This window comes from Lepidochelys kempii, chromosome 9 (assembly GCF_965140285.1).
Source record: "Lepidochelys kempii isolate rLepKem1 chromosome 9, rLepKem1.hap1, whole genome shotgun sequence".
In the NCBI taxonomy this organism is placed as follows: Eukaryota; Metazoa; Chordata; order Testudines; family Cheloniidae; genus Lepidochelys; species Lepidochelys kempii.
The window spans coordinates 49,754,161-49,774,464 of NC_136388.1; the positions used below are offsets into that span (position 1 = coordinate 49,754,161).

Here is a 20,304-nt window from a genome sequence, read left to right on the forward strand (position 1 = left end):
GCTACTGAACTCACTCCCCTTGATCCGCAGAAGTTGTAAGCACTGCCTTCTCACTTCTCCTTGGGATTGATACAGCATGGCATCAGTCAGAGCACCAGCCCTGGTGAGTATGGCTCTTGGGGTGGGGCCAGAATGAGGGGGATACACCCCAGGCATGAATATATTTATATAGGGCAATGAAACTCAATACTGGCACCAATTCCCACAGGCAGAAGTGATTGTAGCCACTCTGCCTCTGTCACCCTCAGGAGTGAGAGAGCACAGCTACTGCTGGCATCCTGATGCCACCTAGACCCATATGCTGTTAGCCCATGTGCTGCAATGATGCCTGCTGAATTAACTGCTAAGTGGCATGGGAAAGTGTCCTACCGTGGCAGAAGTAGTAAGGCAAGCCTCCCCAGAAACCTTTGGCAGAGGATTGCAGAGTACCTGCATAAAAGTGTCAGCGAGATCTCTATAGAGGATTCACAGGACGTCCTGGTGCATGTAAACAAACTGCTCCGCCTGGCCCCCTCTGCATAACTCCAGAGAGGAATGAGGAGCAGACAGCAACTCTACCTCTCTTGGTTCTACCACTGCCTTGTCTAGCAGAAGTGATAGAGAGTAATTCAACAGATGTGTCCTGCTACTTTGGGGGCTCTACCCTTGTAACTTCAAAGCAAACTGCACATTTACCAGAGGTTCCTTCCCCTGCATCAGGCTCACCTGTTGGGACTGGCTGGACTGCACTGGAGTCAAACACAGGTCCTGGCTCACTGCACAGCTGGATCCCCCAGTTGCCTGTCCACCAGCCTCCTCCGCCTCTTCCTTGTCCACCCTCCCCTCTCGCTGATCATGGTGAGGGCTCATGGTCCTCCAAAGTTATCCATAGGGCTCTTGGGGACGGTGGTGGGGTCTTCTCCAAGGTTGACATGCAGCTCTTTGTAAAAGAGGCAGGTCTGCAGCTCAGCACCAGATGGATTGTTGGCCTCCTTAGCCTTCTGGTACCCCCGCTGCAGCTCCTTGGCTTTCACACAGCACTGCTGCTGGTCCCGCTTGTAGCCCTTCTCCTGCATGCCCTGAGCCACCCGCTCACAGAGGTCAACAGCTCTGTGGCTGGATTGGAAGTGTGCCTGCACAGCCTCGTCTCCCCACAGCCCCAGGAGATCCAACACCACCTATGTACTCCAGGCAGGAGCGTATCTGGAGCACGTAGCTGGCATAGTCAGCTGGGCAGTAGCACACAAGAGTGGAGAGCTGCCCCACTAGGTGTTCTCACCAAGCCAGGCAATCAGGAAAAGGAATTTAAAGAAGTTGCGAGGCTTTAAAGGGGAGGGGCAGCTTCCTGTCCACCTGGCCCCTGGGCAGCAGAGTACACACTGGTGACCAGAGCTGTCAATGTGGGGCATTGTGGGACATCACCTGGAGGCCAGTAACAGTCAAAGTAAGTAACAGTGTCAACGCTGACCCTCTGTCGACCTAACTACATCGACCTTAATTCTATGCCACTCAGGGAAATGGTGTTATTAAATCGGTGTAGTGGAGCAGTTTTGCCAGCAAGAGTGAAATTTAAAAGCATAGACATTTCCACAGCCAGGTTGATGCAAGATGCCTTGCATCGACCTAACCGTGTAGTGTAGACCAGACTCAAGTTAAACAGAAATTAAAAGGAACACAGTTACATGGGTGAAATGCTGCAAGCTGTATGGATACTTTTAAAAACCATGATAACAGAGGCTCAAACTAAATGTATTCCCCAAATAAAAACCGTGAGGGGACCAAAAAAAAAGTCACCACAGTTAAACAGAGTAAAACAGATGGTCAGAGACAAAAAGATGTCTTTTAAAAATTGGAAGTCAAATTCTACTGAGGAAAATAAAAAGGAGCATAAACTCTGGAAAGTCAAGTGTAAACATAAATAAGGCAGGCCAAAAAAGAATTTGAAGATCAACTAGCAAAAGACACAAAAACTAACAGCAAAAAAAATTGTAAGTACATTAGAAATAGGAAGCCTGCTAAACAACCAGTGGGGCCACTGGATGGTCAAGGTGTTAAAGGAGCACTCATGGAAGATCAGGCCATTGTGGAGAAGCTAAATGAATTCTTTGAAGTCTTCACTGCAGAGAATGTGAGGGAGATTCCCACACCTGAGCCATTCTTTTCAGGTGACAAAGTTGAGGAACTGTCCCAGATTGAAGTGTCAGTAGAGGAGGTTTTGGAAGAAAGTGATAAACAGTAATAACTCACTAGGACCAGACGGAATTCACCCCAAGGGTCTGTGGAAACTTGTATGAAACTGCAGAACTACTAACTGTTGTATGTAATCTATTGCTTAACTCAGGTTCTGTACCAGTTGCCTGGCAGATAACTAATGTAACTCCTATGTTTTTATAAAGGCTCCAGAGGCAATCCTGGGACTTACAGGTCGGTAGGCCTAACTTCAATACTACGCAAACTGATTGAAACTATAGTAAAGAACAGAATTATCGGACACATAGATGAATGCTATATGTTGAGGAAGAGTCAACATGGCTTTTGTAAAAGGAAATCATGCCTCACCGATCTATTAGAATTCTTTGAGGGTATCAACATGCACATGGACAAGGGTGTTCCAGTAGACACAGTGTACTTGGACTTTCAGAAAGACTTGGACAAGATTCCTCACCAAAACCTTTTAAGCAAAGTAAATAGTCATTGGATAAGAGGTAAGGTCCTCTCATGGATCAGTAAGTGGTTAAAAGATAGGAAACAAAAGGTAGGAATAAATAGTCCGTTTTCACAGGGATCTTTTAGACCAGTGCTGTTCAGCATTCGTAAATGATCTGGGAAAAGGGGTAAACAGTGAGGTGGTAAAGTTTCCAGATGATACAAAAATTATTCAGTATAGTTATGTCCAAAGCAGACTGCAAAGAGATACCATGAGATCTCAAACTGGATGACTTGGCATCAAAATATATGAAAATCAATGTTGATAAATGCAAAGAAATGCACACTGGAAAATACAATTCCAACTATTATACACACATATACATATATACATACACACACACACACAAAATGATGGGGTCTAAATTACCTGTTATCACTCAAGAAATATCTTGGAGTCATTGAGGATAGTTCTCTGAAAACTTCTGCTCAACATGCAGTGGCGGCAGTAAAAAAAGCTAACAATGTTAGTAACCATTAGTAAAGGGATAGAAAGAAAGACAGTAAACATCATGCCACTATATAAATCCATGGTACATCAACACCTTGAATACTGCGTGCAGTTCTGGTCGCCCCATCTCAAAAAAAGATAGATTAGAATTCGAAAAGGTACCAAGAAGGGCAACAAAAATGACTGGGAGTATGGAACAGCTTCCGTGCAAGGAGAGATTGGGACCGTTCAGCTTAGAAAAAAGATGACTATGGGGAGAAATATGATAGAGGTCTATAAAAAAAAAATCAATCACAAATGGTGTGAAGAAAGTTATTTACCCCTTCATATAAACACAAGAACCTGAGGTCATCTGATGAAATTAACAGCAGGTTTAAAAACAAACATAAGGAAGTACTTCTTCACACAGTGTAGCCAGACAGCCAGCCCCCCCGCTTCTCAGACCAGCATTGCTGGAAACACAGGAGGAAGCCGGAACAGGGCACTTAACATATATTCCAGCACAGCCTTTGAAGCTGTGAAAAGCACAGGTGTGCTGCTACAATGTGCCTCTGGGAGCAGATACAAGGATTAAGCTCACAGCAGGCAGAGGCCCTGTGACAGACATGGCTCTTAGCCCCTACTAAATAGGGTGATGCACACACACCAACATCCTAGGTGGGAAAATATTTACCCTGATAAAAGAAATGTCCAGTAGTCGAAACTTATTGTTTCTCTCCCTTGCAAATGTAAACTACTCTTGCAAAAGCTGGCGTCACCCCGACAGACCAGCCTCAATTTGGCATAAGAAAGGAGAAAGAGAATAAAGGAGTACAGAGGTATAAGTAGGGGACCTACAGCACCATGATTTTTGAGTGCTTTTCACTATCTATCTGCTGGTCAGATAAGTGACAGCCTCCCAAGGCTTCTGCAGCTAAGAGGGTCCCTACGCCTTGTCCCTTATTCGTCTTTCCGCGGAATTGAGTGACCGATCCTGGCTTGGCACCGCTGGAATCGAGAGATGCAAGGAGGGTAAGAAGCACCCACACCTGATCTCCTATCTTTAGTGTACACATATTTTGAAATAGAGCTCTATACTTTGTTTTCTTTCTTTGGGATTGTGGCTTCAGTTTTGTAACTTGTTTGTGTGTGTAACATCTCTACATTTAAATAAGTAGGCACTAGCAATTTTGTAACCACATGATTAGAATCTAGCTTAATAAATTTTGGTAACCATTTATGCATAAGCCTGACTTGTTTTCTCTGGTTTACTGTAAAGCAGCCAACACAATTAAAGAACCTCAGCCGTTTTGGCTCTAAAGCCTGGCCATTAGGTGAGAGTACTAAGAGCCTAGCGTTGAGTTGTGCCGCCTCCACGGGGCAAACTCTTGGGGCACCTGTCAGTCAATCCTGGCTGCCCGCTGCGAAGGAGCTCTGAGCTCTAGCAGTTAAAGTCACGGGTGTGGAGAGGCTCTTAGTGCTGCCATTGGGGCACCTGTCAGTCAGTATTGACTGCCCGCTGCGAAGGAGCTCTGAGCTCTAGCAGTTAAAGTCACGGGTGGTTAGGACCTTGGGGCATCCGTCAGCCTAGCCCGGGCTGCCCGCCGCGAAGGGACAGTGCGTCCTAGCGGTTAAAGTCACGGATGGTATAAACGGGCATAGCTGGCACCTCACCAAACATCCTTGGCCGTCGGCTAACACACAGTGCTGTGGAACTCATTGCCAGGGGATGCTGTGAAGGCCAAAAGCATAACTGGGTTGAAAAAAAGCATTAGATAAGTTCACGGAGGACAGGCCCATCAATGGGTATTAGCCAAGAGGGTCAGGGATGCAACTCTATGCTCTGCGTGTCGCTAGCTTCTTACTGCGATATTGGGACTGGGTGACGGGATGGATCACTCAATAACTGCCCTATTCTGTTAATTTCCTCTGGGGCACCTGGCGCTGGTCACTACCGGAAGACAGGATGCTGGGCTAGGTGGGACTGTTGGTCTGACCCAGTCTGGCCGTTCTTATGAGAAAAGCAGGAGAACACTTCATTTAAGAATCCAGCTGGGATTAGGTGTGTGTTAGCTCCCAGACTTTGAGAAACCAGCCCCATGGCAGTGAACTCAGAATCCAACAGGCCCTAGCCTCAAGGGAATTTCAGCATGCTTAGCTCTTCCAGAAAACATTTTAAACTGGGAAAGACACTGCAAGGTAGGATGGCAGCACATCCCGCATCAGGGAATACTGACACGCCACTGCAGGGCATCTGAGTGCAGCAGGAATGCTAAGCAAAGGCCACAAACAAGTGAACTTTATGCTCTAGATGTTTCCTTGACCATACGGATCTCCTCTCATTGCCAGTTGCCATTACAAGCAAGTTTCCAGCCAATGGCAGTGAAGACTGGTTAGCAGCAACTTCCGGCTCACTGGGCAAAGTGAACTTATTCTCAGGCCAGTGCCTTACAGACAGCCACTTTGCTAAACCTCTTGCCTGAGGCTTCCTGGAATGGGCTTGGACACTGAGCTACCCTCCCCAGGTGTGAGAGCGATCCCTTAGCTCTGAGGGGAAGTATAGGGGCTGCTTGCTGCCAGCCACCTTTGCAAGCACGACATTCGCTTCATTTAACAAACTTGCTCGGTAAAGTTTCACCACCATTTATTTGAGACGCAGTAATTTACATGTAAACACAGACACCTGGGTGGTAAGGCACTTGGTGAGACCAGGCAAGGAGACAAATAACTACTCAGATGGGCTTCAGCAGCCAGGGATTTCTGGGCTGCGTTTCCTTCAGTCTTCTTGTCTAAGGAGCAGCTGATTCACAATGCACCCCAGATGGTACCTGCCACAGGCACAGACGCAACCTCGCTGCAGAGAAGTCCATTCCTCAGTATGAAACCTTGTCAGCAGGACACAGATCCTGAACAGCTAAATACAGACAGAAAGAGTTGCTATTTCCCCAAACACTTGGATGGCACAAGTGATGCTGAGACTGATTCCCTGGAGATACTGTTCCTGGGGTTTCCTCTGTTCAGAAATAGGCATGTAAAAAGCTCAGGGCTTGGCTGTGAAGTAACCAGGTTTAGTGCTGGTTTCCTGCATTAAGAAACTATACTCCAATAAACCCAGGAGCACTGACTCTGGACCAGACAGGCTGGATAACCAAGCGAAGCTACTTCTGGAGCTGTGTATCCATTTTCTCAAGCAGGCAGTCTCTTTCCATGCACAGAATTGCACACATGGCCAGGGGCATTATGGAAGCAGCAGGAGATTTTGTATCTTCTGCTGAAATACTGGGGATTTATTGGCCACTGCTGGAGGCAGGCTACAAGGGATGAGGATGCAATGGGCTTCTCTGGGACAGGAAGTACAGCTATTCTGATTCCTTCGGAAGCATTAAAAGAATGACATTGAAGAATACAGCAACCGGTGGGGGGGGGGGGGGATTCTACGGTGGGAAACATGCAGCCACTGAAGTGAGCTGTAGAACAACAAGCAATCACAGGAAAGGATCTGGGTGGGGTGGGGCTGAGGTGTGCCTAGAAGTACCCTATGCCAGAAGGAAAGGAGCAGGCCAGCTGTGGATGCAGCAAGGGCACCTGTGCTCTCCTGAATCCAAAACAACAGGAACCACGATCCTTGTGAACCAAGCAAGGGGAAGTCTGGTCTGGGCTCCAGCATGGTAAGTACCCCAGGCACAAGCTCCCCAGTACCCCCAGGCACAATCACCCTGGCAGGGGGCCTGTTAACCCTCGAGCCTGTAGCATTAGCTCAGCTCCAGTGAAAGCCCCACTGCACAGCTCACGGAGACTGGGGAGGAAGGAGGCAGTGACACACTGCAGCCTTGCAGGAGGCCTTGTCTGAACACACCTGAACTCCGTGTGCCAGGGCAAGCAGAGCTGCTTTCGCTGTGCAGGTGGGCACACAAGTGGCTCATTTATCACAGCCAGCCCAGTCCTCACTAAGCTCTACCTCCACCACAGCCATCTTAAACCAACCGCCATGAGAATGCCAGTCACCAGCACTTCGGAGAGCCCCAGGGCACCGGACACACTTGGCAAACCTCTGTGGAGGCCAGGAGCTCCACTATGGCACTAAATGTGGCAGCACTTCACCAGGGTCAGAAAATGGCCCTGTAGATTTTTCCAAAGCCCACTGGCAGCTCCCCAGCAAGCCAGACATTCACATTTATACAAGCACCATTTAAAACGAGACCATCACGTCTCCTCCTAGATTTAAAAAGATTTAAGAACTGCAGTTGTCCTCTGCCTTGGCCTGTGCAGAGAAGAGGCAGTGCAGGCAGCAAGTTAAAACACCATCTGGTTGCTGAGGATTGCACCATCCCCATAAATGCACAATCAGGTATTCTGAGCAGCTGCTGCGCCCGGTCCATCATGAGCTCTTTCTGCCGTTGAGCAGGCGAACGCTCTGGTCCTTTTCATCCAATTTCAGGTGTGTCCAGCTGAATTTCTTAATCAGGGTGCCTGGTATCAACGCCACCATGGCTATGGCCAGTAGCTTAAACAACGTGCCCCAGGAGAAAATGGCATCCAGGGAGGTGATCTGTGAGAGGATGGCACCCGTCTGCACACAGATGAAGTTATAGGGGATCAGACCTGGAAGAGAAGAGGGAGAAGCCTGTTACTAGACAACCATCCCTAGTGCCCTGGTGTTGTCTTCAGGATTGCTCTGGCTAGACACCACAGATCTGTATTGCTCGGAGATGGCATGCAGGGTACAGTGTAAGACACTGGTCAAAGGTCACATCTTCTCTGCATCCAGGTGTGCTGACAAAGTGAGAGCTGCACATGGGGGAGTACAGCTCAGTGCCCCTGGAAGGGTCACTTTCCTTTGCTAGCACTAAGGGGGACTAACCATTGTGAAGCAGGAGACAGGGACAAGCAATGCCCCCTCTCTGCCCCTCCATCCTGGGGAAGGATTTCTGGACAGGCTGCGCCCAGCCTCATCTAACACAGCTGGGGTCCTGTCACTGGGAATACTCCACTCCCAGCCCCTGACACAGCCAAGTGGCCAACCTGGCTGCAGCAGCGCAGTGGGCAATCTGCATCAAATATGCTGTACAGCACCTGGAGAGAGGGCAGCACACATGAGGCTCAGGCCAGGGGCAAGCTTCTGCAGGGCCATTGTATGGGTTTGTGCGAACAGGGGAGATTAGAAATCACTCGTGTTGAACAGCGGAGCTGCAATGCCATTTCCCAGCACTCATTAAAAACCAGTGGGCATCGGGACACCCGACGACAGCTAAGTTCTCTAAAGGAACAGCCATTTCACCCTGGGAAGAGGTGACAGTGTAAGGGCACAGACAGCAGCGAATCAGGAAACTAACACAGCCAGGTGACTGTTGCTGTGGGATCCTTAACGATGGAATTCCTCAAGTGTAGCATGGTACGTTCTCAAGCTTGCTGGGTTCTAGTAACAGCATAGAGTAGGTTGGGTTTGATCCCCTCCTGAACACAGAGCCTGCGCGCCCCCAGCCCCAGCCCCTTACCGATAAGGACGGAGAAGAAGAACTGAGAAACCGGGATGTTCAGAATCGGAGACGCCAGGTTCAGAAACCAGTTTGGGGTCATGGGGAAAAGTCTCAGAAACAACAAGAAGAAAAATAAGCAGCTCCTGTTCTCCTCCACCTGCCATTGGACAAGAGAAACCAGGTCAGTGCTGCCACTGCCTGTTACTGGCCAACTACTGCAGAGCCGAGACATCCAGTCTGACACGAGCAGAAGGTCAGGACTTCATTTCAATAAGCCACAATGTAACATCAGCCCAGAAATAAAAGCAAACCAGAATAGCTTAGTACCACCGTACCCACATGCACCAGGATCAGCTTCGTCTGTGCAGCAGCTGCACCCAGTGAACATACGCGCAAACCTGGGGCATGAAAGACCAGTGGAAAAGGGGGCAATCACTAACGGACAGACATGATCGAAAAAAACACTTACACAAAGGGCAGCTGCATTCCCTGCAACTTACCCTGCTTTCCGGCAGCGCCATTCTGCTAGTGAAAATTGGTTCTCAAGGTCACTATAATGGGTAGTCCTTAAAATTAAAAAGGCAGCCGAATGACAGTGTGGAAGGGAAGGGTGAACATGCAACCTTAGCCCTGTCCCTTGAGCATCTCCTTAACAGCGTAAGTGCACCTTTTGCTGTGTCCAGGCAGCAGCACTGGGAGAAAGCATTAGGATGTGATCAGCCAGACGTTCTCCACACCTGCAGGGCTTGCTCCTGCCAACGCTTACCTGACTGACTCCACTCCCACTAGGAAACGCTCTGCCTGACAGCAGTGTTTTCAGGCTCGGGCCCTCAGTAACACAGCTGTTGGGAGTGTTCCCAGTGCTGTACACGGGCACCGATCAATTCTAACAGCACAATACTGCCTAAGGGAGGCTTTGCACTTAGTGGCCAGACTTTGGAGGGGTTAAAAAGGACAAAGAAGGACACAGCAAGCCCCTCCCTCCTGTCCCATGGAGCCCATCAACCTCCTTAGCACAATAGGCACCTGTCAGCTTGGCCAGCCACTATCCCATGCTCTGCTGACTCTTGGGGCTGCAGGCTAAGGAGGCACTGCCGTTCCTATGCAGACCCCTCAGGGCACAGTTCAAGGCAGCATCAGTCTCTCTCACACACACACACCCCCGGCCAGCACTCAGCCTCCAAGCTGCATTCTCCACAATATTATTCTGCAGTTAAAACCACTCTAAAGCTCTTGTGCAGCAAAAGTCTTCAGCCAACCTACAGCCTTTGCTCTGTTTAACAGACACAAGACTAAGAGGGCTGGCTTAAAGCAGCTTCCAGCCCTTGTAATGCCTTAGATCATTTTAAGGATTTGTACCAATTTACATTGCAAAACAAGAGCAGCCTTCCCATATGCTCCCGGACAGTCCTAGCAGGGGACGGCAGGTGGACTGGACAGCAGGCACGAACAGGTGGGGCACCAAGTCAGGCGGTCTCTGTGCCAGAGCTGATTTTTAAATGTGAATACAGGAACTGAATCTACGCCAAGTTTCTGTTTGCAGAATTCAGCCATTATTGCTTGAGAGCTCAAAGTATCCCACCCTTCCTAAGTGTCCACTGCATTTTATTCTTGTCAGCTGTACTGGTCAAGCAGGGTTATGGCAGAACGAGCTAGTATCTTCCTGGGCATCAAAGTTACTTACCAAGTTCCAGCTAGTTACACCTGCCTTCAAAGAGGTTGCTAAGGAATCTCTGAAGGCCCAACTTGGCCTGCTGGCGACAATGCATGAGAAAGCAGAGCCCAGCTCAACTCTCAGAATCCAGGGTGCATTTACCTTTGAGAGGAGCAGAGAGAGACTGACACACAAACATGGAACCCCCTGGAGCCACTCATCCAATTCCTTTTCAAAGCAAACTGGGCTGACGCTAGAGGGCACTACCATGTCCCTGCTCTCAGAGCAGGAGTACCTACTCCATTATCCAAGGGATAGCTAATATGGTTAGTTCTCCCTCTGAAAAGCTCATGTTGCTTACATTTTGGGTCCACTGGACTGATTCCAAAGCCAGAAGGACAATAACTGCCATGGTGGTAGGACACAGGGGACTGAGGAACCACAAATGCAAGCCCTGAGCTAAGACGGGGCTGTAGAATCACAGCTCAGCTCTGCTCCAGTCAGCCCATCACCGGGGGTTTGTCCCCATGCCCTGAGCAGAGGGACTAGCAGCAAGGATCTCTTTACCTTTCTTTGCAGCATGGCCACTTTATCAGGAAACCAGTAGACTACAAACTGTTTTCCAAAGGCCCCGGAGAGCAGGTAACAGCAGGTGGCACCCACGGAAGTCAAAGCAGAGCACAGCAAGAGCCCCATCCATGGTCCAAACAGAGCCCCAGCCAGGATGTTCTGGTAGAACAAAAGCAGGGAGTGAGACTTTATGAATAAGAGACTGGACAAAAGCATTCAGCAATGCGTACACAATCACAGCCAGCCCAACCCTCCTCTGGCCACATGGGTAGCTTGATGGGGAGCCAGCCATCCCCTTTGCTCCCACAGGGGCACAGCTTCACTGCCTGTTGTGGACTTTCTGTATTAAAGCTCCAGAGAGGATCCCCCATCCAGAGAAGGCAGAGAGTTTGGGGACAGCATCAACCGTTCCAAAGAGAGGAGCTCTGTCACCTTCGCATAAGATGCCAGCCACATCTGGGGCAGGGAAGCACCTAGCTCAGTTGTGGCCTCCGAGTGCCACCATAACACAAATGGTTAAAACTCATGGCTCATTCTAGAAACTTCACCAGTGCAGGAGAGCAGTGTCTGAACTGACCACTGCAGTCTCAGTCCTTGAGTCAGGCAGCTCAGCTGCCTTATGGAGGAGACTCACTTGGTTCTTCCCTCAGTCCCTTAGTTTCAGGGCTTGAAAGGTACCTGGCTCAGGTGACCTAAAGCATTTCCACAGTGCAGCCAGCATCTTAGCAGAGGTTGTCTCATGGGCGCCTCCCCCTTCCCATTTGTGATCAGACAATAGGCCCAGGCCAACTACAACCTCTGCTGACATGGAATGGTAAGAGCAGAGGAATATTCAGAACTTATTTAAAGCTATTCAAGGTGGCAGGAACCAGGGTGAACCAAAAACATGGACATGAGTAAAGTGCTTGAGCACCGCACAACAGTCTGATTGAAAACCAGCTCTATCCAAACTCAACCAGGTGCATAGTAAGTGGATTACTAACAGATCGCCACGTGTAATCATTGGGTGGAATCCTGCAGAGATTGGACCTCAGCCCAAGGCTGTTCAATATTAATATTTTTATCAACAATTTAGAGATAAACAGAGTCACTGTAGATATTGTATATGGAAAAACTGGTTGTTTCCTAAATAATGAGGAAGGCGGGGGTGGGGTGTCATACAGAGACAACAGAATCACTTGGTAAATTGGGCATGATCCAAAACTACACATTTTAATATGGCCAAACATAAGGTCACATCTATAAACAGAGAATGTTAGTCACATGGCATATGGAACCCTAGCCTGAAAGCAGTGACTCTGGATAGGACTTAGAAGTCATTAAACTGAGCATGAGCTTCCAGTGCGCGGCTTTGACCCTTGGAGGTATAACCGGGGGAATATAAAGGAGCAGGGATGAGCTTCACCCCATAGCGTTGTCACTAAACCTTGATGGTGCAGCCCACGTAGTATTTTTTATCCGCCTCTGGCTAGTAGGTCTAGTCCCCAGGCAAGGGGTGTGCAATGCATTTCTCAAACTCCCAGAGAGAAGTCCTGTTCACCTGGAAGCAAGATGACAGGCCAGGACAGTGGGGGTTAAATAGTGACCCCAATAAACGAGAGAGCCCAGTGAGTGGGCTAAGACCCTACGGCAAATCCCAGCTTCGGAAAGTCTGGTGAGGGAAAAGGAACAGAGTGCTAGAGAGCTGAGCAGGTGCGTACCAGAAAGCTGGAGCCGGGGATGGCAAAGGATTGCTTGTAGAGGTAGGCAGCACAGAACAGCAGCAGCACATAGCTCTGGTGCTCTTGCTTATAATACTGTAGAAACTCTGCAAGCTCTCGCAGCTCCTCCAGGTCTGATGGGAACTTGAGTGACCTGAGAAGGAAGAGGGAGATCCAGCTAAAAATGATAAACCCTTTACACTCCAAGCATCTCTCAGACATTCTGCACACATTAACAAATGGACAGCCAAGGTCAAATATCTTCACCTGATTTTACAAATGGGGAAACTGAGGCAGGTTAAGTTACTTCGGGTCAGAGGAAGTCTGTGGCAAACTGTCTAGTGACTTAAGTTCTCTCTAAGCTGCGTGGCCATGCAGCAGGCTATAAAGATCCATGTAGGCCCGCAGCCTGGAGAGGTGAGAGGTAGGGGGTGGGTGGGGAGGGGAGCAAGTTGGGGCACGCAGGGCTGCCGGCAGGGAGAGGCGCCTCTCCCCCCAGCCCCAGCCCCAGGGCTGTTGTGGTGAGAGAGGGCTGGGGGAGTCCTCTCTCCCCGGGGCAGCCTGCACCCCAAACCCCTCATCCCTGGCCCCACCCCAGAGCCCACACCCCCTTCCAGAGCCCCCAGCCCTGAGCCCCCCCCACACCCAGAACCCCTCTTCCCCAGCTCCAACCCAGAGCCCTCACCCCTGCACTCACCATCTGCCCCAGCCCTGAGCCCCCTCCTGCATCCCAAACCCATCATTGCCAGCCCCACCCTAGAGCCTGCATCCCCAGCACCCCATGCCCAACCCTCTGCCCTAGCTGAACCCGCTCCCACACCCAAACCCTTCATCTCTGTCCCCACCCCAGAGCCCGCACCCCAACCCTCTGCCCCAGCCCCAAGCCCTCTCCGAACCCTTTGGTCCCACCCCCACCACACATCACCTCGATATTCGGTTCACATAACAAAATTAATTCTGCACCTGGATATAAAAAATGAGAGGGAACATTGCTAGTGACTCAAGGACATTCTCATTTGAACAACAGAGTTCCTAGGAAATCCACCAGCAGGCTTTACACCAACCTAGGCCTTTTCTAAGTGTGAACAGCAGTGCTATATTGCAGAGCAAGCTCCTGCTTTATCTACGCAGTGCACCCATTCAGCTTGACAAACGTTCCCATGACCGACCTTTGGTATTGCTCAGCGGACCCATCCAGCCTGCACAGAACAAGCTGAAACTGCCAGAAAAAAAAGAGAGAGAGTTTTCCCTACCTGGTCTTCAGCAAACTGAAAATTAACAGTACTGTTTGCATCCAGCCTGGAGCATTCATCTCCTACCCTGAAGCAGGACTGAAAACAGCATCCAGGACATCATTAGATGGGACTGGAGCCAGTGCACAGATCACCATGCTGCGTGCAAGCAGCCGACATTCCTCACAGAGGAGGTGTTGGAGACACCAGTGCCAGGATCTCTTGGCCACCATGGCACTGACTATCCCAGGTTGCTGCTGGCCCGACTCATACCACTGGCTGCCCTCTGGATCTGGTGTTTGGGCTGAGTATGGAGGTGTGACAACTGGAGATTTTACCCATGGCAGGGACTGACTGTTGCCTCCTGCAATTTGAGGTTGGGGCTAGGCACTTTGATGGCCCTTCCTCAGAGATTAATTGGACCTGGTCATTTCTTGAAGAAGAATATTGTTCACACCCTTCTGCTGGTTGAACAGGACTGTATGAAGATCTTTTACCTTCCACTACTGGTTATGTGCTGTGCATCTTCCTTATTGGTTTCCACCTCACAGGTCATCATGGGTTACATCTCTCCTCTGGCAACTGATGGAAAAAGCTCAAGTGGCAGAAATCTCACACTGAATTGGACAAATTGCTTCATAACATATCTTGAAATCTCATGCTGTGGGTGTGCAAAAGTTTCTTTGCTTCCACCACTGTACCCACTAAGTCTCACTCAGATGATTTATGCTGATGAATGAATAGGAAACAGCTGTTACTCTGTACGCAACAAAACTCCAATACACCAAGCAGATTCCGACACAACCACCTGCTTCTGTGGCTGCAGAGTGATTTCTGGAGAGTTCAAACACTGAATTGTCTCTGGTTGGACAAGGGCTGTTGGTATCACTGTGTTCCACAATCTACTCTTTGGACTAGCATCCGACCTGACTGGGGAAGACCAGCAGGGGACACTTGTCCATTGTTGTCTGAAACACCCATAAAATGCAACGCAGTTAAAGAGAGAGTGCATCTACTATCACCATCAAAGTGCGTATCGTAAACAATTGTCAACCATACAAAATCTGCACAGCTATCAGGATTTGTTCAAGCTTGGGGAAACTGTTACAGAGAAAGATAAAATGAGCTTAACAGACAGATACCCATTCTTAGATATCATGGCCTGAATCCTGTCGCAGAGTCAATGAGTTAATTCACTCAGAGAGAGAAAAATCAAGGGGACCCATTCAAGTCTCCTGCCTTTTGTCCTACCTCTAAGCATGTTAGCCCTCTTCTCTCTGAAAAAGTAAAAGAATGCCCAGCCCTCTGCTGGCCTATACAGTTCATTTAAAGAACACCACATCCTTTCTACAGAGCCAGATAGCAGTCTGGAATATGTCAGTCTGTGCGAGGGGCCACACACTGGCATTCCAGTTTGAGAGGGGAGTCTACATCTCTACACATATCTCATCATTAAAGGAGTTTTCACTGTGTGCACACATGTGTTTTTCACTTGCCTTGCTCCACAACAGCGTTCTACCCTTGACTGTCAGAGACCTTTTTGCACCTTATTGGCAAAATAACATTAAGCTAGAAAGAGTTACTGGTCAGTAAAAGTCACCTGGTTTCACCCCAGGCAGTAAGGCATGAGCAGGTCTTCAGCAGGGTCAGATCCTCAGCTGATATTAATTGTCCTTGTGCCATTGACCTCAGTGGAGCTATGACAATTTGCACCAGCTGAGGTTCTGCCCCAAAGAGCACAGGGGCCTAGAGAACAAACTCAGGTAACACATAGCAAATGGTATATTAGAATCCACAGTTAAGTGATGCAATGAGAGCTAGTACCTGTGGGTAGGGTGGGCTATTGCTTGCTCTGACTTGTTTTCTGGGTGGTAATTCCTGGTTTTGGGGCAACAAAGGGCTCAAAGCTGGCCAAACCTTTGTTAGGCAGAGCTAAAAATCGAAAGGAATCCCAACTAGAGATAGACCGCACGTGTCTAGGCTTTTATGTGCTTTCTGTAAAAAAAAAAAAAAAAAAAAAAAAAAAAAGTAGTTTAACTAAGAGTTACCTGGCCTTGCACCTGCCTACTTGAGCAGTCACTCTCTCAGGACCATAGCGTCACAGTGCAGAGAAGCAGAAGGCCCTTTGGTTCTGAGCAGCCAGAAGCAGGGTATTCTCTATGAGGGTCCTCCACGTCAGAATTCACTCTTCCTAGGTGTCATATGGCCCAAATGTGTTGCCGTTCAGAGCACATAACACAGCCTCTCCTTTTACAGGGGCTTTTGGGATGGGGGACACTACCTGAGGGCTGCTATTTCAGAAGCAGGGTATTTTCTTTATACAGTGCTGCTGTAAGGGTTAGGCCTGGTCCACATAGAATCATAGAATCATAGAATATCAGGGTTGGAAGGGACCCCAGAAGGTCATCTAGTCCAACCCCCTGCTCAAAGCAGGACCAATTCCCAGTTAAATCATCCCAGCCAGGGCTTTGTCAAGCCTGACCTTAAAAACCTCTAAGGAAGGAGATTCTACCACCTCCCTAGGTAACGCATTCCAGTGTTTCACCACCCTCTTAGTGAAAAAGTTTTTCCTAATATCCAATCTAAACCTCCCCCACTGCAACTTGAGACCATTACTCCTCGTTCTGTCATCTGCTACCATTGAGAACAGTCTAGAGCCATCCTCTTTGGAACCCCCTTTCAGGTAGTTGAAAGCAGCTATCAAATCCCCCCTCATTCTTCTCTTCTGCAGGCTAAACAATCCCAGCTCCCTCAGCCTCTCCTCATAACTCATGTGTTCCAGACCCCTAATCATTTTTGTTGCCCTTCGCTGGACTCTCTCCAATTTATCCACATCCTTCTTGAAGTGTGGGGCCCAAAACTGCACACAGTACTCCAGATGAGGCCTCACCAATGTCGAATAGAGGGGAACGATCACGTCCCTCGATCTGCTCGCTATGCCCCTACTTATACATCCCAAAATGCCATTGGCCTTCTTGGCAACAAGGGCACACTGCTGACTCATATCCAGCTTCTCGTCCACTGTCACCCCTAGGTCCTTTTCTGCAGAACTGCTGCCTAGCCATTCGGTCCCTAGTCTGTAGCTGTGCATTGGGTTCTTCCGTCCTAAGTGCAGGACCCTGCACTTATCCTTATTGAACCTCATCAGATTCCTTTTGGCCCAATCTTCCAATTGGTCTAGGTCCTTCTGTATCCTATCCCTCCCCTCCAGCGTATCTACCACTCCTCCCAGTTTAGTATCATCCGCAAATTTGCTGAGAGTGCAATCCACACCATCCTCCAGATCATTTATGAAGATATTGAATAAAACCGGCCCCAGGACCGACCCTTGGGGCACTCCACTTGATACCGGCTGCCAACTAGACATGGAGCCATTGATCACTACCCGTTGAGCCCGACAATTTAGCCAGCTTTCTACCCACCTTATAGTGCATTCATCCAGCCCATACTTCCTTAACTTGCTGACAAGAATACTATGGGAGACCGTGTCAAAAGCTTTGCTAAAGTCAAGAAACAATACATCCACTGCTTTCCCTTCATCCACAGAACCAGTAATCTCATCATAAAAGGCGATTAGATTAGTCAGGCATGACCTTCCCTTGGTGAATCCATGCTGGCTGTTCCTGATCACTTTCCTCTCATGCAAGTGCTTCAGGATTGATTCTTTGAGGACCTGCTCCATTTAAAAGGTTGACATAGCTAAGTGGACAACAGGTGTGAAAAAAAAAATCAAACCCTTGAATGCCATACTTATACCACCCTAGCCCCAGTGCAAACACATCTATGTTAATGTAAGAATACTATCATCATCAGGGATGTGGCACTCTTACACTGACAGAAAAACCTCTTCTGCAGGTGTAGGTTGCATCTGTGCTATGGGGTTATGTCTAGTTGGGACATTGTCGGCATAACCCCATAGCATAGACATACCATCAGTCAGCTATTGCTGGTGTATAATGGAATTTGCTGGAGCACTTGCCTTTTTTCTATTTGTTGTTTTAAAGAAGTATCAAGGACACCTACAGCTTTGGAGAGGGACCTTTCTTGCTACAATATAAATCAAAGCAATAAAACACAAAACATCTGCCAAATCCTAGCAGTCAGGATAGATGAAGGATCCTAGAAGGGTATATCAAGCCAAAGATGACCGGCACTAACATTGTTAGTTTCAAAGCTTCTCAAAGATCTGATTTCACACTGATTTGCTATTGCTAAACATAGCTCAGAACATGCAACACCATATTTCTATGGATTTCACACCCTGCAAAGATCATCACATGGTGGGGATATATTTTTAGGCTGCCACCCTATACTAACAGGTCAACAAAAATCCAGTATTTCACCCATTCATCCTGAACATTACCCTCAGTCAAAATCAGAGAGAGAAAACCCTCCTACCTCTTGAATCATTTAAAATCTTTTCACATGGGGAAATAGTGCATGCACCTGAAAGTTGCCATTTTCCATCGCAAAATGTGCACATGCATTAGATCACAACAAGAAAAGGAGTACTTGTGGCACCTTAGAGACTGACCAATTTATTAGAGCATAAGCTTTCGTGAGCTACAGCTGTAAAGGTGCCACCAGTACTCCTTTTCTTTTTGCGAATACAGACTAACACGGCTGTTACTCTGAAATAGATCACAACAGTCATTCTCCTCTGGGCTTTCCTCCAGGACACCCAAGGCATCACAGCAGTCCCTCAGCAAAACACATTGCCCACAGCGCCGCCACCCTGCAAATTCTGTCGGCGGGGTGACAGACGGACGAAGCGAGGGTCGAAGGGTTTTCTCGAAAGCGGCTCCGGGATGCTGGGACGGTGGGCTGCAGCTGCAGTAAAGCCCTAGATGGCCCGGCCTGTTGGTCCCACCATGGCCCACATGCTCCCGGACCCCAGCACCCCGCCTGCAGGCCCGGCCCCGTGCCCCACACCACGAGCCTGGGGAGCCCGGCAGCCCACGGGCGCTCGCGCCCAGCTCTGGTGACCCAGGGGTCCCGGGCCCACAGCGAGAGCGGCGCCGTCAGGCACGGGCGCGAGATGCGGGCGGCTCCCGCTGCAGGGAGGAGCCGCTTCCCCGGGCCAGAGAGGGCAGGACCGGAGCCGAGCTGGGGGGAGGGGGCTGGGCCCGGCCGTCACCCACCTGCCGGCCCCGAGCGGGCCCCCCGGGCGCAGCCGCGCCGACAGCAGGTAGAGGCCGCAGGAAGCGGCCCCGAGCAGCGCCAGGAAACCGCAGAGCGGCCGCATCCCGGCGCGGGAGCTGCAGCGCCAAGAGCGCCGGGTACCGGCGGTTCGCGGCGGCCGATCACGTGACCGACCGGCGGCTCGCCCCACGGAGCCACGTGACCGGAGCCACGTGACACGGGCCGCGCTCCTGCAGCCCACCCTGTTGCGGCCTCGCCCGCCCGCGTGAGAGCGATCGGCTCCCGTGCGGCCTGAGGCCCCGCCCCGGGCGTCAGCGGGGGCTGGGCCCCGGGCCTCGGGCGCGCTCGCTCGCCACGGGTAGAACTGGGGCTGCGGCTGCCTCCGGCCTTGGCTCATCGGGAGTTTGTGCCCTGGCGCCCCCGAGCCTGCTGGGCAGCAGCGCCCCGGCGTGGTTTGCGCGGGAGTCTTCCCTCTGCGCGTCCCGCCCTGCCCTGGGCTGCCCTGCACCTCCGCCTTGCCGCGTTCAGACGGAGCCTGCTCGGGTTGGCGCGGTGACCGGGGGCCGGGCCTGCCCTCCGCAGTGCTCGCCGCTCGCCTCAGTCGCGTGTTTCCACCTCCCTTACCCGGGTTACTAATGACCGTGTTGGATAGCACCCGCCCGAGGCTGAGCCTGTGGGGCCGCGGGAGATGTGGCCTCCCGGTTTGACAACGGACTCCTGGTTACTACTCTGGGGGCACAGCCTTTCCCAGCGTGCACCCACCCACCGTTTAGCAAATCCATCTCAACCCCATTGCCCCGGTTTGTTTAAGAGAATGTCAGGTGGGGCTGTGTCAAAAGCCTTATTAAAATCAAGATAGCTCACGTCTGCTGCTTCCCTGCAATCCCCTAGTCCAGGAACTCTGTCAAAGGAGGAAATGAGGTTGGTTTCTTTGTGATGAATCCATGCTGGCTATTCCCTATAACTAGTGATGAGATGCCAAAATCTTAACAACGAGTTCCCTCCTCAACCCGCGAGGGGGTGGTTGCCAACTCTTGCCCCATCCAGCTCCCCCTCCCCGCATTCCTTGACGCCCACTCCCCCCCCAGGACCCCTGTCCCATCCACCCCTGTCCCCTGACTGCCTCCAGAACCGGGCAGGAGGGTTTCATGGGCCACCGTAGTGGGTGCCCACCCCAGCCCTAAGAGCCAGAGGCACCTGCTGCGGGGCGAGGTGGGAAGTCCCGGCGGTGCTTACCTAGGGCAGCTCCCAGGAAGCATCCGGCAGGTCCCTCTGGCTCCTAGGGGTGGGGGAGCGTAGCTAGGGGGGGAACAGGGGGAGTGGTCGCTCCCCCCACCGATCACATCAAAAGTGGCGCCTTAGGCGCCGACTCCCTGGGTGCTCCGGGGCTGGAGCACCCACAGGGAAAATTGGT

At 50.3% G+C, this 20,304-nt stretch overlaps 1 protein-coding gene across 6 annotated transcripts; it reads right to left on the bottom strand.

Moving 5' to 3' along the window:
- Positions 1 to 5,742: 5,742 nt before the first annotated feature.
- On the bottom strand, positions 5,743 to 19,504 carry TMEM41A (transmembrane protein 41A). 6 transcript variants are annotated; one of them, XM_073360293.1, is made up of 6 exons: positions 18,890 to 18,977; positions 14,246 to 14,330; positions 12,517 to 12,670; positions 10,814 to 10,975; positions 8,611 to 8,749; positions 5,743 to 7,717 (listed from the first exon to the last, which is right to left on the bottom strand). In XM_073360293.1, exons 2-6 carry the CDS (start codon positions 14,305 to 14,307, stop codon positions 7,494 to 7,496), a joined length of 741 nt encoding a protein of 246 aa, XP_073216394.1. In that variant the 5' UTR covers positions 14,308 to 14,330; positions 18,890 to 18,977; the 3' UTR covers positions 5,743 to 7,493. The 6 variants fall into 6 exon arrangements, with proteins under 6 accessions (XP_073216394.1, XP_073216395.1, XP_073216392.2 ...); XM_073360294.1 differs by lacking the exon at positions 18,890 to 18,977 and adding an exon at positions 15,797 to 16,221; XM_073360291.2 differs by lacking the exon at positions 14,246 to 14,330 and having other exon boundaries at positions 18,890 to 19,484.
- Between the last annotated feature and the right edge of the window lie 800 nt (positions 19,505 to 20,304).

Excerpts from the sequence above, each read along its gene's own strand:
- TMEM41A (XM_073360291.2), bottom strand. The coding sequence starts at position 19,287 with ATGAGCCAAGGCCGGAGGCAGCCGCAGCCCCAGTTCTACCCGTGGCGA. Across the intron at positions 12,671-18,889 it reads GGCCCGCTCGGGGCCGGCAG|GTCACTCAAGTTCCCATCAG; the intron begins GTGGGTGACGGC and ends CTTCCTTCTCAG. Across the intron at positions 7,718-8,610 it reads CTTCTTCTCCGTCCTTATCG|GTCTGATCCCCTATAACTTC; the intron begins GTAAGGGGCTGG and ends CTTCTCTTCCAG.